We start from the raw sequence: 16,903 nt of genomic DNA on the forward strand, positions 1-16,903 counted from the left end.
GTAAACCAAAGTATTTTGCCCTTTCTTTTATTTTTTTCGTGCTCATCGGTTTGTTTTCCAAAGCGGATTTTTCTAAAACGTGTTTACTGCAGCAGCAGTAAGACTCACAGCAGCACTAAAATTCTGAGAGGGAGGAAAATGAAGAGGTGCTCTATCCTGTCACGATAGAGTGAATTTACCCTAATATCTGGGAGGATGGCAGCAATTAATTCAGGCTAGGGAGGAAAAAGTTGCCTCTGTTGTTTCACTCAAAAGAGAGTTCTCCTCTACCTACAGAGTAAAACAGATGTGGATGGTATAGATACACAGATATAGATATAACACGATATTCTGCAAAGGGTACCATCAAAAAAGTGAACAAACGCACAGAATGGGAAAAAGTATTTGCAAATCATCTTCCGATAAGGCACTTGCATCCAGAACATAAAAAGAACTCTTATAACTCAGTAATTAAAAGACATTTTTAATGGGCAAAAGATTTGAATAGACCTTTCTCTAAGGAAGATATACAGATGGCCCATAAAAAATGCTCCCTGTCCTTAGCCATTAGGAATATTCAAATCAGAACCACAATGACATTCACCTTCACACCGAGTAGGATGTCTGTCATTAAAAAGACAGACAATAACAAGTGTTGACCTGTATGGGGAGAAATTGGAACCCTCAGGCATTGCTGGTGGGAATGTAAAACGGTGAGCCTCCTTTGAAAAACTGTCTGGCAGCTCCTCAAAAAGTTGAACATAGAGTTACCTCTGCGACCTAGAAGTGCCACTCCTAGCTATATGCCTAAGAGATATGAAAACATGTACACACTAAAACTTATACAGGAATGTCCATAGCAGCATTATTCATGACAGCCAAAAGTTGGAAACAACCCAGATGTCCATGAAGTGATGGATGGAGATACAAAATATAGCATATCCGTACAGTGGAATATTATTTGGCAATGAAAAGGAATGCATTACGGATGCATGCTATATCGTGGATGATCCTAGAAAACATTTCACTGGCTGAGTTAAGCAAAACTGTATATTGTATGATTACAAAAGATACAAAGGACCATATATTATATGATTCCATTTACATGACATGTTCAGAATAGGCAAATTTATAGAGACCGAAGGTAGATTGTGATTGGTTAGGGATTGGGAGGTTGATTAGGGAGGCAGGAGGGAACAGGGAGTGGGTGATCATGGATATGGGGTTTCTTTCACAAGAGATGAAAATGTTTTAAAATTAGATGGTGATGGTAATTGTACTACTCTGAATATACTAAAAATCTTTGCTGCATACACTCCACAGGAGTAAATTTTATGGTTTATAAATTATTATCTCTGGGGTTTTTCTTAATTAACAAATTAGGTCCTTCTCGTCCTTATATCTTGTGATATGCTGGCTAAAACAAGTAAATAGAACAGCAAATTTATTTTGATGTAGCTGGTATGTATTGCAAAACTTAATTGGGAATCGCCTTAATCAAGATAACCTGCACTGGATTTCTTCAACGTGTGGAGATTGTGAATAAACACCCTCTAACCTCAGAAAAACCATTTGAACCTTGAAATTTTCACCTCTGCAGACAAGTGTCTATATTTAAAACATGCATACTTAATTAATTTCATTATGTGTGTTTCATATTAAAATATGTCTTTTTCTTTTTTCCTTTCTTTCTTAGCCACAGCAAGTCGTTCAGAAGAAGCCTGCTCAGGTAAGAGAGGTCATTTTGACTTTTTTCTCCCAAGTAATATAAAAAGTAAAGTGAAAAAACACGACCCCAAATTAAACCTTTAGGTAGTATTTTTCTAGTTTTGATTATGTCAGCATTTCCGTGTTCTTGAAAATTGGTTGTATCCTTCAGACTGAGATTGTGTCATTAAAAACTCTGAAAGATCAAGGGACTTCCTACTATGACACAGTGGGCTAAGAATCTGACTGTAGTAGCTCAGGTCACTACAGAGGCTCAGTAGTGGGCCCAGCACATTGGGTTAAAGGATCTGGCATTGCCACAGCTGCAGTGTAGGTCACAGCTGTGTTTCGGAATCCATCCTGGCCCAGGAACTTCCATATGCTGTGGGTGCAGCCATTAAAAGAAAAAAGGAAAAAAAAAAAAAAGTAAAAGATCAAGGTGTGAGGTATACAGAATAAATAGAAATACTTTAGAAAATAAAAACTTTTTTATATAAAAACTAATACTTAATATTGTCATGTGATTTGCCAGCTCTTAAGCATCTAATGTCCTTTCCACCTAACTATCCGTAGTCCATTGACCTGATACAGGACTTATTAGCCGCAAAGTATAGCATGATCCGTAACTGGAAACATATCTGTTCATTGAATTATTCCGTTATCATTTGGCGATCCCAAAATATGCCAAAGAAGGCTGGGAAATTATTGTACTAATTTGCTATTGATGAGCTCTCAGATCATCAGTACTTCCATGGCTGACTCTCAGCCTTTGGTAACATCAAAATTAGGAACCAGCTTTACTTCTCTTGTTCCATATGCCTGGAGTTCCTTGTGCCAACTATAATCTATACGTAGAAGCATAAGAATCCTACTTATTGAGGAAGTATATCTTAAAAAAAAAACCTAAAGAATAAATTAACCATGATCGCCAAGTATGCAAGCTTTGTTAAAGCGTAAAAATGCCTACTTCTTGGAGTTCCCCTCGTGGTGCAGTCGTTAACGAATCTGACTAGGAACCATGAGGTTGCAGCTTCGATCCCTGCCCTTGCTCAGTGGGTTAAGGATCTGGCATTGCTGTGAGCCGTGGTGTAGGTCACAGACGCAGCTCGGATCCCGCATTGCTGTGGCTCTGGCGTAGGCCAGCAGCTACAGCTCCGATTAGACCCCTAGCATGGGAACCTCCGTATGCCAGGGGAAGCGGCCCAAGAAATGGCAACAAGACAAAAAAAAAAAAAAGCCTACTTGTCTCCCTTTCTGGTTTGAAAGAGATGCCCAGGAGATCTAAATGCGTCATTTAGAACCTGCTGAAGTTATTAAGCAGTGTCATAGTTTACCAATTTCTTTGTAGATCTTCCATATAATTTAAGTTATGCATGCGATCTTTTCCTTAGAGGGCTCTAAAACTGAATCTCGGGAGTTCCCGTTGTGGCCCAGCAGTAACAAACTCGACCAGTATCCTTGAGGACACGGGATCAATCCCCAGCCTTGATCAGTGGGTTAGGGATCTGGCTTTGCTGTGTCTGTGGTGTAGGCTGGTGACTACAGCTCTGATTCGACCCCTATCCTGGGAACTTACATATGCCACAAGGTGCAGCCCTAAAAAGACAAAAAATGTAAAAATTAAAAAATAGATAAACTTGAACCTCGCACCCTGTACTCTTGAGACAATGTCACCTGGCCTGGGAAAGGCCATCCAGACAGTTTTATGTGTCCACTCTTCTTTACAAATGTTGCTCGAAAGAGAATTGAAGCTTCTAAACAGATAAAAGCATGCAGGGGAAATGGATCTGAGTAATTACACATGTGCTTTAAGTAGAATAAAGACAAAATGTCCACACACACAAAAAATCGCCATCATAGCTGTTCCCTTTCCTAAAAGCCATGAGTGGTAGAGGGCACCAAAAAATAAGTATGCAGTGTTTGAGTGTTTCTAAGCAATATAAAACAAAACAAAATATAAACAAAAGTTTGACCATTTGAAGTAGGAGAACTCAAATATAGTTCGCCTCTCCTCCTTCATCCGTAAGGGAATGAAGAGAAAATGAATGTATAAATCCTGTACCTTTAGATCAAAGGATACTGCAGTGTTCTCAGTTGCATCCGTGGACTGTACACAATAGATTAATAATTTTATGTGGTCTGTTAACTTTGGTTCAGTCTCCAGCCTTGGTGTTGTAGGCGAGATAAGGCAAACAGAAACACAGTCACTGCATTTGAGAGATGTGTAATCTAGTTCAGAGATTCTTAGTCTTTGCTGCATATTAAAATCACCTAGAGATTACAGAAATGTAATTATATCTATAGTTGACCCTTAAACAACATGGACTTGAACTGTGATGGTTAGCTTATTTATTTTTTAATAAATACTGCACTGAGTTCCCTCTGTCGCAGTGGGCTAAAGAATCTGGTGTTGCCACAGCTGCTGCTTAAATTCAGTCCCTAGCCCAGGGAACTTTCATATGCTGCAGGTGCAGCCATAAATAAGAAGAAGAAGAAGAAGAATGATAATACAGTACTTCAGTCCACAATTGTTGGAATTGATGGTTGCAGAATCATGGATACAGGGTGAGGGCCCACTATGGGACTTGAAGGTTTTGAAGATTTTGGTGTCTGAGGCAGGCCTTGGAACCAATCCCCTCAGATACTGAAGGACAGACAACTGTGTACAGGAGAGTGTGTGTGTGTGTGTGTGTGTGTGTGTGTGTGTGTGTGCCAGATCCAGCCCTTTTGAGCCAATCGTGACCATCTCTTCCAAATTCTATGTTGAGTGATGACAAGTAGGTAATTTGAAATCCACTACAGTGGGCGTATTTACAACATAGACATCGACAAATACTACAAAGCAGGACTTTTTTTTTTTTTTTTTTTTTAATGGAGAGCAAGTTGTGGAACATTTACCTGCACATCCCTGTCCCTACCTCTATGTGATTCTGCAACCTTATTAGTATCTTTTATGAACTCCCCAAGGGATGCTAATGCTGAGCTGGGATGAAGATGCTCAGTGAACATCCATGAGAAGACATTTGAACATTCATTGAGCAAATGACCACAGAAGGTCAATCTATATGAGGCCCATAGGGGACACAGGTGAATGAGTGGAATGCCATGTGTTAAGGGGATGATCCCCAGAAGCATTTTGATTTTGTTATTGTTCTTTAGTTGCAGAAGGGGAAGTGAAGACATTGATTAGGGAAAGAAAGGAAAACGTTATAGACGAGATGAATGGCACATCAAAAGTAAAGAGGCAGAGATAGATCATAAGTGGAGAGATCACTGTGGCTGAAACTGATGGCACACTGGGCAGTAGTACATCAGGAAATGTTGTAAGGGACATCATAAATTTTCTTCCCCAAGAGAATCAGGACTATCAAAGAAACCGCAGATAGATTGGATGAGTCCTCACTGATCAGTCTAGCTGTCTTAAAGACACTGCTCCAGCTTTGCCCTTGAAAGGAGAGTTCAGACTCAGGAACTAAAAAAAAGAGCTCATCGGGCTTCCTAATCTATACTAAGGACACAGTGATGAATTATATAAACATGAGGACTACAGAAGTTCATGGAGGATAATGTAAATTTTACACCACATTCAGGAGAATCTCTTCCTTTTCCTTTTCTTTCCAAATACCCTCCCGATGGCTTTTCCATGTGGCAGTCTGGACTAACTCAGACTCATGTCCTTTCTTCATCAGCACTACTCTGAGGGGTCACCTCCAGATCCTGTTTTGAGGTGGCAAAAATGTTTTGTTTTGTTTTGTTTTTGTCTTTTTCTAGGGCCGCACCTGTGGCACATGGAAATTCCCAGGCTAGGGGTCTAATCAGAGCTGTTGCCACCAGCCTACACCAGGGCCACAGCAGTGTGGGATCTGAGCCGTGTCTGCGACCTACACCACAGCTCACAGCAGTGCCGGATCCTTAACCCACTGAGCAAGGCCAGGGATCGAACCCACAACCTCATGGTTCCTAGTCAGATTCGTTAACCACTGAGCCACGATGGGAACCCCAAGGTGGCAAAAATGTTAGCACAATTAACTGTTTTACATCTAAAGAAAAGAGCTCAGCAGTGTGTAAGGAGCCCAAGGTTTTGCTTTCTGGTCCCATCAATGGGCGAATTCATCTCTCTGTTCCCTGTGTATCAATCTGTGAACTGGGGTAATAACAGTGCATCTTCCCTTAACCTCAAGAACAGTTTGAGAGACTTATATAAATTCCAGGGAGTATTATTACATTCTGACTTATGTTGGGATGCTGGCTTTTTCATTTCCTGAGATTAATATTCAAAAAAAATGTTAGAATTCTAATTAGTTGAAAACTAGTATCTTTTTGACCTCCAGTGTTTTTGTTGCATCTTTTTAAAATAAGTATCTTATTTTTAAGTAAGGGGAAATTTTACATCCTGTTATCAGGATGAAAGCAGTCAGAATCACTTGACATATGTGTATATTACATGTGTATGGAATTACAAAGACTCTGTTCTAAAGTATCTTAATGCCATCAGATTCTAAAATTTCCTCAGAGCTTCAAGAATGCCACTTCTTGGGAGTTCCCATAGTGGCGCAGTGGTTAACGAATCCGACTAGGAACCATGAGGTGGCGGGTTCAATCCCTGGCTGCACTCAGTGGGTCAAGGATCTGGCATTGCTGTGGCTGTGGCGTAGGCCGGCGTCTATAGCTCCGATTAGACCCCTAGCCTGGGTACCTCCATATGCTGCAGGAGCGGCCCTTGAAAAGGCAAAAAGACCAAAAAAAAAAAATTTGCATTTGTGTTTGTATATATGAGCACGTGCATCTAGAGAAGGAATGAAAATTTAAGGGAAATTTAAGGATAAGGATTTATATCACTTAAGTCCACCAGGTATCATCAACCACAAACCTCGAGTGTGTCCCATAATCCTAACAGGGGAAAGTTAATAGTCTCTTAAAAATCCAAAGAGGAGGAGTTCCCATTGTGGCTCAGCAGTAGTGAACCCAACTAGTCCCCATGAGGATGTGGGTTCGATCCCTGGCCTCGCTAAGTGGGTTAAGGATCTGGCGTTGCCGTGAGCTGGGGTGTAGGTCAAAGACGCAGCTCAGATCCCTTGTTGCTGCAGCCATGGTGTAGGCTGGAAGCTACAGCTACAATTTGACCCCTAGCCTGGGAACTTCCACATGCTGTGGGTATGGGGGGAAAAAAATCCAAAGGGGAAAATCTGCAATATTCACATTAACTTTTTTTTTTTTAATTCCAAAAACCAGTGAAAACAAAACTTACTAGAGAACTCTACTAGATTTTCATTTAAGGTAATAAAATAAGACATTAGCTAATTTTCTAGTTTTTTAGCAATTTAAAGCAGGTGACTTCTCAGCCGTATGGATTACAGCCTCAACTTGAGCAGGAAACAGTGGTAGATGTTGCTGCTGTTGTTCTTATTATTGATAGAGGGAGGTTTTTTTCCTCAAGTTTTTATTTTGATAAGAAATCTCACTCCATCTCAGACTTCTAAGAAAGTTTTGCTGGTTTTTTAGTAGCTTATTGTTTTTTGATTTTTTTCCCCTTTTAAGGCTTTAAACTGAGTTTAGAAGTGAGTCCTTATATTTAATTCAAACCTTTTTTTTTTCTCAACTGAGCCCTACCCAAAGGGTAAAGACAATTTTTAAACATCCTAAGTTCTCCTTCCTCTCAGCCCAATTTCCTCATTGTTGTAACAGCCCTGGCAAGCTACCCCTCGAGCAATTAAGACAGGTAGAAACCTGCTCCTTTTCAACTTCCCAATGAGAGAATTGGAAAGTTTTCCGTTTCTAAAAGACTGGAAACAAAGCTTTCTGTTTCGAAATAGAGCTTTTACCTGCAAGTAACGTCTTCTGTGGGTGGGGTATGTATTGGGGTGAAGAAATCTCAGTAAGCCTTGGTTATCATGGGATTTTCCCCCCTTAAATAAAACAAACAACAAAAAAAAGTTGAATGTTTTTACAGAGACTTCAAGGGCAGTTTTGAGGATGTTTATATTTCAGACAACCTAAACATTGTTTGGAGCAAAATGAGAGATTTCATTTTGGGACAAGCAGGTTGATGAATTGCAGTCAGCATCTTGTTCTCAAAGAAGGCATTTTTACTGGGGGCTTTTAGTCTAGACATACAAAGGGGGAAGGAGGAAGGAGGAAGAAGGGAGAGTTATCACTCTAACACTCATCTTTTACATGGTCTCTTGGCCAATGCAGTAAAGAGTGCATCGTAAATCAGACTTGCAAAAAAGAGTTACTCTCCACTCACTCAGGGAGCATAGTGATTTATATCACTTAAGGCATAAAGAGTACTGATTTATTTCTTTTCCAACTTATGCTCTCTCAAGCTGGTAAAATATTTTGTGGGCCAGTAAATGTTTGGTACCAACTGGCAAAACATGGAGAATTCTATCAAAGCCCGCCCTGAGTGGGACTGTTTTGTTGCATAGGCAATCCTTTGGGATTTAACCCCTGACCTCTGACATGGCAGAGGTCAAAGGGGAGAGAGCCAAGTAGAAAAAGCAGCATTTAACCCTTATCATAAAGTAGTTGAAGGATCTAATAGCACAGGGGTAGGGCGGAGGAAGCATATCAAAATGATTATTAACTGTAAACATATGAAGTCATTAGCTTAGTTGTAATAAAGGCATATTGGCAAGATGAAGTCAGCTGTTTCTTGGCAGGCAACGTCTTATAGAGATGACATAAACTTCTAACAGAAGTGAAAGAACATCACTCAATTTGGGGCAATTTAGAAAACTCCAAAAGGAAAAATGTAGTGTTTCTGGACAGATTTCCCATAGGAGTTTTTTTCAAGTACGATTGCCTTTAACCGTGTGGTACCGTCTGTGGACTAAAAATAAAATGGCCATGTCTGCCTGCTTTTCTATGCATACTGCAGAATGCTTTCCCTCTGCATTTTGATGTAAGTTGGATTAAAAACCAATTATGTATTCAATATGTAAGCTTTCCTATTATCCAAACTTGCTCACCCAGGTTAATTTCAATAAATAGTAACTGCCTTAAAACACGGCCTTGGAGCTCCCTTCATGGCTCAGCAGTTAACGAACTAGGATCCGTGACGATGCAGGTTTGATCCCTGGCCTCACTCTGTGGGGTAAGGATCCGGCGTTGCCATAAGCTGTGGTGTAGGTTGCAGATGTGGCTCAGATCCAGCGTTGCTATGGCTGTGGTGTAGGCCAGCAGGTGCAGCTTCGATTCAACCCCTAGCCTGGGAGCTTCCATATGCCTCAGGTACAGCCCTAAAAAGCAAAAACAAACCAAAAAAAATGGCCTTGCTAAGAAAATCCTTAATGTTCGAATGGAAATATGTTGCTTTGTCCAAGAAGCTTTCTTTACATTCAGGGAGTGTTTGCTGGACACTGAATATCTATTAAAGAATTATTTGTTAACTTACTATTATAATTGATAGTCTCATAATCTTGTTCTAAAGTCCTATCTCAGGTTATCGAGAAATGTTTGGTGCAATAATGATTAAAATCCAGAGATGTTCCCTGTCAATAAATACAAGTTATGAAAAACTTTACACACGTAGAAAATGAAGAGGTTTCTCCTGGTCTGCACCATCAATGAACACATCTGGAATATTACCATTAAATAGCCTTTAACCTATCCACTTGTTAAAACTACTCTGCATAAAAATAAGAACATCCCTCAACAGTTTTGGAAATGTTGAAATCAGCTTCCTTCTTCTGAGTGCTTCCTTCCTGCAAAAATCCTTTTACTGCATCTTTCGCTATTTTTTAAACATAAGGTTCCCTCGATACAAATTAGAGCTGGCATGGAAAACTGATCAGGCCGGTGATCCTCAGAAATGGTGACTTACGGGATCCTGAAACTTGCAGTTAGTTTATACATAAAATAAAGTCCCTATCTGAGAAATGTGACTCCCTTCTCAACCTACTTTTAAAGAGCTTTTCATCCCAGGAAAGAAAACTCCTAGTATCCCAGGATGAGTGTTACCTGTGTCTGCAGTATTGTCAGAACTCTGCTCATAGGCATGAACAAGGCAAATAGGAATGTGTTTTACAAATGCAAGATGTCTTATTTTGTTTTCTTTAGGAGGCAATGTTTAAGAATAGGATTTTTTTTCCTCCTTTCTTTCTCAACAATCTATCATTGAATCACGGGTAAAGAAATAAACACAGAAGGAGGGGCTATAATTCATCATCATAGCTCCACCCTGTAGTCTGATAGGACTTTTACTCTTTTTCCAAAGTTTGGTTGTCACCTTTTTTCTCACAGCCTGCTGGGCAGCTAGATAAGTATTATCATTACCAGTCCAACACAGTGGGTGGTGAAAGGCACATACCCATTAATGCCTGAGTTGGTCCCTCTGGTGAGTGCCATCTAAGGTCAACCTTCTTTAAACATCCTCCAATAAGACTTTAAAACTGGCTTTATTAAGCTGATGGTAACTCATGCATGGTAGATGCTTGTGTATTTTTATATACATAAAACTAAAATTTAAAAAAAAGAGACCGGGTACAAATCCTGGATAAATACCCCAACTTCTAAAGTCTCCTGTTGAAAAAGGTATTTCCCTCCTCACATTTCCATCAGAATCCCTTGCACTTGCCAGATCATAGAAATTGTATATGTAACGTTGAACATTTATTTTATTTTGCTTTTTAGGACTGCACCTGCAGCATATGGAAGTTCCCAGGCTAGGGGTCAAATCGGAGCTGCAGCTGACAGCTTACACCACAGCCACAAAGCAAGATCCAAGCCACGTCTTCTGACCTACACCCCAGCTCATAACGATGCTGGATCCTTAACCCACTGGCCTAGGCCAAGGATAGAACCTACATACTCATGGATCCTCGTCGGGTTTCTAACCTACTGAGCCACAGCAGGAACTCCTGAACATGTCTTTTTTTTAATGTGATATAAAGTGTTCCTAGTTGGAGGAAATAATTGCTTTCCATTAAGATAAAAAGCCCCAATCCATTATAAATTACCTGACTGAGAAATAGAAAAACAGCGTTGTGGTCTTACGGGTCGCTGAGCTACAGATGGAACTTGAAAATTTGGTTTTTGGTCATTGCTGCTGAGGGGGAGGGCCCATTATTTCTGCTCTGGCGGGACTGGCTCAAGATACTCACGAAGATGAAGAACTCTTGAGTTTGTCATTCCAAGTCTTTAAGGAATTGAACATTCTAAGATGACAAAAAGAATGTCATTAAGCCATAGCTACTCTTTCTGGATTACCAGCTATTTATAGGTTTACTGGCAAGATAGCTTAAATTACAGATATCTTTGTAGCCTGCAGCATTTTATAATAAAAGAGTTGCAGAGGGAGTTCCCTTGGTGGCCCAGCAGTTAAAGATCCAGCATTGTCACTTCTTTGGTTGGGGTCGCTACTATGGCACAGGTTTGATCCCTGCCCTGGGAACTTCCACATGCCACAGGCATGGCCAAAAATATAAATTAAAAATAAAATGAGGAAGTTCCTGTCGTGGCGCAGTGGTTAACAAATCCGACTAGGAACCATGAGGTTGCAGGTTCGATCCCTGGCTTTGCTCAGTGGGTTAAGGGTCCGGCATTGCTGTGAGATATGGTGTAGGTCAAAGACGAGGCTCGGATCCCGAATTGCTATGGCTGTGGCGTAGGCTGGTGGCTACAGCTCCGATTAGACCCCTAGCCTGGGAACCTCCATATTGCCATGTGAGTGGCCCTAGAAAAGGCAAAAAGACAAAAAGGAAAATAAAATAAAATAAAAATAAAATGAGGAGTTCCTGTCATAGCTCAGTGATAACGAACCTAACTAGTATCCACGAGGACTTAAGTTCAATCCCTGGCCTTGCTCAGTAGGTTAAGGATCCTGCGTTGCCATGAGCTGTGGTGTAGGTTGCAAACGTGGCTCAGATCCCCGCGTTGCTGTGGCTGTGGCATAGGCCAGCTGTAGCTCCAGTTCGACCCCTAGCCTGGGAACTTCCATATGCCACGGGTGCAGCCTTAAAAAAGCAAGTTCAATAAAATGAGCTGCAGAATTCTTTGCAACCAAGGGGGGAAAAAATAAGCATGTATTAGAGCCAACATGGACTGTTGTGACTTTGCATCCCTTTACTCCATACAAAGAGGGCCATTATGGTGACAGCACTCCTCAAGTTCACAGGGAGAGTATTTTCACTTCTAGGTTCCATTTAGAATTCGCTGGCCCCCCTTCCATTGCAGACCTGCTGTTTAGTCTGCATCTGAAAATTAAACCCAGAGCTTCAGCTTTTGCATTAAATACTGAACTTTCCTCCAGCACACAGACTCAATCGTGCCTGTGTGGTAAGATTATAATTAAACTCCTAAGACATTGAAAATTTCCATCTAGCATTAGGGGATCCGGGTGGATACTGGCATGTCCTCCTTTTGAATCAGCTAGCAGAAGTGCACCCAATGGTACAGCCACATGCGTTGTGCTGCACCAAATTAAAAGAATGGGGATGTGTGCAAACCACATTTCTAGGTTTTAGTAGGGCTTTTCCCCAAGTGTAACGAAAGCAATGAAAGAGTTATACTTATTACATTCTGGGGGTGGGGTGGGGGCAAAAGAAAAACTAAGGGAAAATGAGTGCAATTTTCCAATAGTCATAATAAAAATAGAGTTCTCCAACTCTGCCCACTTTCTTTTCCCTTGCTTCAGTTTTCTGCCAAAAAATTGGCGTGTTTTGCCCCAGTGTGGCGCGGCCTCCGTTGTCTTTGTAAAGCAACTGAGTGAATGGCTGGGGGCTGTTCAGTGTTTAGAGGCTTTAGTGGCTGGTGCTCATAAAAATGTCACTGCACTTTCACTTTGAAAAGTCCTTTTATCCTACATTCCTGAAGCCCATCCCCAACCATACGCCTCCTTGAGCAGACTGCCACTGCTTGGCCTGCCCACCTCGTCAACCAGCCCCTAATGAGATGTGTAGAATGCTTGGCTGCAGTTTTCAACCCCCTTATTTCCTCAAAGCCGCTCTTGGGGAGCTACCCAAGCTCAAAGATCCTTTGGCCATATGTTGCAAACATGAAGCAATTTAAATAAATATCCCAAGTTGCAAGCTATTGACTACAGTAAATGCCAGTGTCCTCTAAGTTGCTAAATAGGATTGACTTTCAGGAGTCCCTAACAACTACTTTGCTGTGGAAATAAGCTTCCTGGGGGACATCAGAACCAGCTGCTCATTTCCTCCATCACCAGTTCCTGTCCACTCTTTGCACCACAGAAGGGCTCTGTGTGAAGTCTGGTCAACCGTGACACTTAGGGCGGCTGAACGTGGATTTTCCAATTCCATCTTCGTGCATCCATGACCCAATTGGCTCCTGGGAGGGAAAGCCAAATTCTTCTCTCCCAGCCTTCTCTTGCCATCTGTTGTTAAATTACCTACCCCAATCCAGTAAATGAATGGTGGAACACAAGAATATGAAGAGAATTTTTCCTCTCTTAGTTACACGCGCTCTTTTGTCACGGCAGCCACACGGGTAGCAAAAGGCCAAGTCACCGGAAAGGTGAGAACTGGGGTTGGCAGAGGTGAGAGGTATCACGGGCCCAGCAGTATCACCCAGTTAGCAGCAGTGCCGTCTTCTGGAGGGTGGCCAGTGAGGGCTATGCCAAGAAGAGAGAGCTCTCCATGAACCAGACATTTGAGGAAACGATCGTTCTGAGCACGTGAGAGCCACATGGCCTCCAAAAGTTGGACAGAGTGAGGCTCCCACCCTCTGACATCCTAATCTTGTACCCAGTACTAACTGACAGCTACTAAGAAGAAGCATTGCAAGGTCAGGGGAAAGACACCTTAATAAAACAACTCTCCGTGTTGTGTTAAGAACCGTGAAGTCAAGGAAACAGGATGAAGATGGGGAAACCATGATTTTTAGCTGAGTTGTGTCTAAGGGAATTGAAGAAGCCACTTACATATCAGGAGCTCCAAGAGCTCCAATCAAGCAAAGTTGCTGGGAAATTTTTAAAAGCTAGTCACACACACACACACACACACATACACACACACACACACACACACACGAGTTCAGTGGGTTAAGAACCCAACTATGGTAGCTCCAGTCACTGCAGCAGCATGGGTTTGATCTCCTGCCCTGCGCAGTGGGTTAAATTGTTGCAGCTGTGGTGTGGGTCACAACTGCAGCTCAGATTCAATCCCTGGCCCAGGAACTTCCATATGCCTTGGGTGGGGCCATAAAAAAATAAATTAAAGATAAAAAGCTGATCACATTCCATCTACTACAAGGTCTTTATAAGTTCATGGCCCGATAATGTGATCTCCTTCTGGATTTGGAAGCACCTTGGTTTCCAGATAGTCTAGAAAAAGCAAGCAGAAATGGAATAATGACAGCTCAGTCGGGGGTGGGGGTGGGGGGTGTTCCAGCTTGACTGCCTTCTATAAATTGGTTAACCAGGAGAAGAAAGAAGCAAATGTATCTGCCAGCATTTGCACTGTGGTCTGTTTTGGGATAGTCACCTAAGTCCACACCTCCTGTCACAATGAGAAGGGAGTCATTTGGGGATGGATGAAGAGCGTATCTGCCAAACGGTATAGTGACTTTCTGAAATTTAAACATTAAGGGAAAAGGCCAGGTCACGGGGCAGCTGAACCTTGGCTTGTCTCTCTCTCTCATCCTCGGTGGCTTTGATCCTGCCACCTTCTCCTTTGTGGTCAGTCTTCCATAGAGAATCTCAGGGTCATGGCCTGTGTGCCGATCAAGAGGTATAAACCTATGAAGCCCGCAGCTCGGGGGTTGGGAGCAGAGGGGAGGTAGCTTCAAACGTTCCACATTTCCCACATAACCCAAAGCAGACTAAACAAAACCGGTGTGAAATCTCATGACTTGATGCTGCGGCGGTTATATTTTTTAAGCTGTAATCCATTCATTTGTATGTGTGTTTATTCCCAGGATTTACAGCTGCCTCAGTCTTAGGGGGGAAAAGAGTTTGAAACCTGTTGCAGAGGGTTTGCAGTAAGCAGTGGCCTGTGATTAAAGCCCAGGATAGTGTGTGTGTGTGTGTGTGTGTGTGTGTGTGTGCACGCGCACGCTCACGCTCGCATGCATGTGAACATGTGAACGTGCGAGTGCCTGTTCATATGGGCTTTTTTCCTCGCGTTTGCTGCTTTTACGCAAAAGCGTCACACATGGTAGCATTTAGGAGTTCCTTCACAGCTGAAGTGTTTCAAACACTAATGAATGGAAGTTTGGTCATATAATGCAGACAAGCTTTAAGGCATGCGTTACTGAATGGTGTACTGTAGTGACCTGGGAAAGGAAGAGAGTATAAATTGTGTCAGTTAGCCACCCAGACAAAATGAAGCCATGTGGAAAATCAAATCTATTAAAGTATGAAGACTGTTATAAGCTGTTTTAAGCTGGCCATTCTTAAAGTTTGCTGCAGGAGTAAATGTTTACTCTTCTCCCAGATCTTTTTCACATGCCGTCGTATGAGACGATGTACAGCATTTGATAAAAATCATCCTCTCACTAAGGACGCTTTTATCAGAAATGTTTATTGTCTCCGCTTTACCACCCATGTCCTGAAAGGTACTGCACATTTGTTAAATAAGCAAAAGGAAAGAGAACTTTGCAGTTCAAGCCGGCTTGCAGAAACTCCAACAAATTCCAGAGCCATAAGGAATCAGAAAGAGGAAAAGAGAGGGAGGAATTAGATTTATAGGAAGAGGAGGCCCTGCAAAAACATATATATTAGATTTTCTCTGCTTGGCTAGCCCACCATTAAATGTTTGGTCGATGTGGATTTAGTATTGAGATTGAGCAGTTAATGCCAAACTTTGGTTATTGTCTTAAACTGCGCTTTAATAAATACAAGAAGGAGGAAATCCATTTGGAAAGGAAGTGAGTAGTCAGCTCTTGCAGCCCTTTCTCAGGCTCGCTGCTGCCCACATGCTGCCCCTGCAAGGTGCTGGTGGCGTCCTGGTCACGCAGGGGGTTCCAGCGCCCTTCTGACCCTGCCCAAAGCTTGGCTCTCCTTGCCCCGCAGCTTTGGGTCTATGACCTGTGGTGCCTTGATGTTCTCACCTGTAAAATGGGGCTCATGACAGCCAGTCCCTAAAAGCATCGAGCAAGCACCCTACCAGTGTCAGCTATGATTTAGGCCAATATCTGCGTTTTCTTTGTGCCTTAAGAATAGACCCCCCCCCCCTCACTTGACTTGCCAGTTTCTAAAATTGATGACTGGCATGCTGTCGGGAAAAATGTATCCCTTTCTTTTTCCCTCTCATTGGGGAGTAAGCTCACAAGGGCCTGACATTCCCTGGACGGCAGACAATTGAATTTGCTGACCAGCCGCCATGATGTCAAGCCTTAAGTCAACAGAGGCTAATGACTGCGCTGGGAAAAAACAACACCTTGAGTCCTCAATGACGGTTTAAGAAGCCCTGGGAACTTGGGGCTTGCCACTCACCCGCATCCTCTTTTGAAGCCCGCGTGATGTGCTGTGGCAACAGGTCACCTCTGAACCATTTGTCAGAAGAGGCCACACGATGTAAGCTCTAATGTTGTGCCCTTTGTATGTTCCAGGAGGAGACTGAAGAGACATCCTCACAGGAGTCTGCGGAAGAGGATTAGGGGGCGCCAACATTCAATTTCTACCTCAGCAGCAGTTGAATCTTTTGAAGGGAGAAGACACTGCAGTGACCACTTTTACTCTCTATCGCCATGGTCTTTCCACTTTCATCTGGGGGGTGGGGGAGCGGGGTGGGGGAGGGGCGGGGGGTGGGGGGGGAGAAGTCACATAACCTTGAAAAGGACTATATTAATCACCTTCTTTGTAATCCCTTCACAGTCCCAGGTTTAGTGAAAAACTGCTGTAAACACAGGGGACACAGTTTAACAATGCAACTTTTAATTACTGTTTTCTTTTCCCTTAACCTACTAATAGTTTGTGGATCTGATAAGCAGGAGTGGGTGGGTGAGAAAGACTCCGAATCGGGTTTAGTCAATCACTGCACTGCATCCAGACCAGAAACTTGTCACCCGCAAAAGCGTGACATCGGGCATTCCTCTCGGCAAGGCGCGCGGTGGGAAAACGCCGCCCGCCTCAGACACCACCCAGCCCGCTCACAGTAGTGAAGCTTCTGTGTAGAACACCAAAGATAGGACTAGATACTACTCTCTTTCTCATATAACCTTGTAGACACTTACTTGATGATGTTTTTATTTTTACCTTTATTTCTAAGTGAGACGAAATGCTGATGTATCCTTTCATCCAGCTAACAAACCA

General features: G+C 42.4%; 1 protein-coding gene across 1 annotated transcript in view; it reads left to right on the forward strand.

Annotated features, from left to right (window-relative positions):
• The window catches only part of HMGA2 (high mobility group AT-hook 2), a 140,057-nt gene extending 123,712 nt beyond the window's left edge, over nucleotides 1-16,345 (forward strand). Inside the window, exons 4-5 of the mRNA XM_047787137.1 lie at nucleotides 1,676-1,708; nucleotides 16,201-16,345. Of these exons, the coding sequence (XP_047643093.1) occupies nucleotides 1,676-1,708; nucleotides 16,201-16,248 (81 nt within the window). The 3' untranslated portion in view covers nucleotides 16,249-16,345. The remainder of the gene's footprint in view (nucleotides 1-1,675; nucleotides 1,709-16,200) is intronic.
• The last annotated feature ends 558 nt before the right edge of the window (nucleotides 16,346-16,903 follow it).

The sequence above is a fragment of the Phacochoerus africanus genome, chromosome 7 (assembly GCF_016906955.1).
Source record: "Phacochoerus africanus isolate WHEZ1 chromosome 7, ROS_Pafr_v1, whole genome shotgun sequence".
Lineage (NCBI taxonomy): Eukaryota > Metazoa > Chordata > Mammalia > Artiodactyla > Suidae > Phacochoerus > Phacochoerus africanus.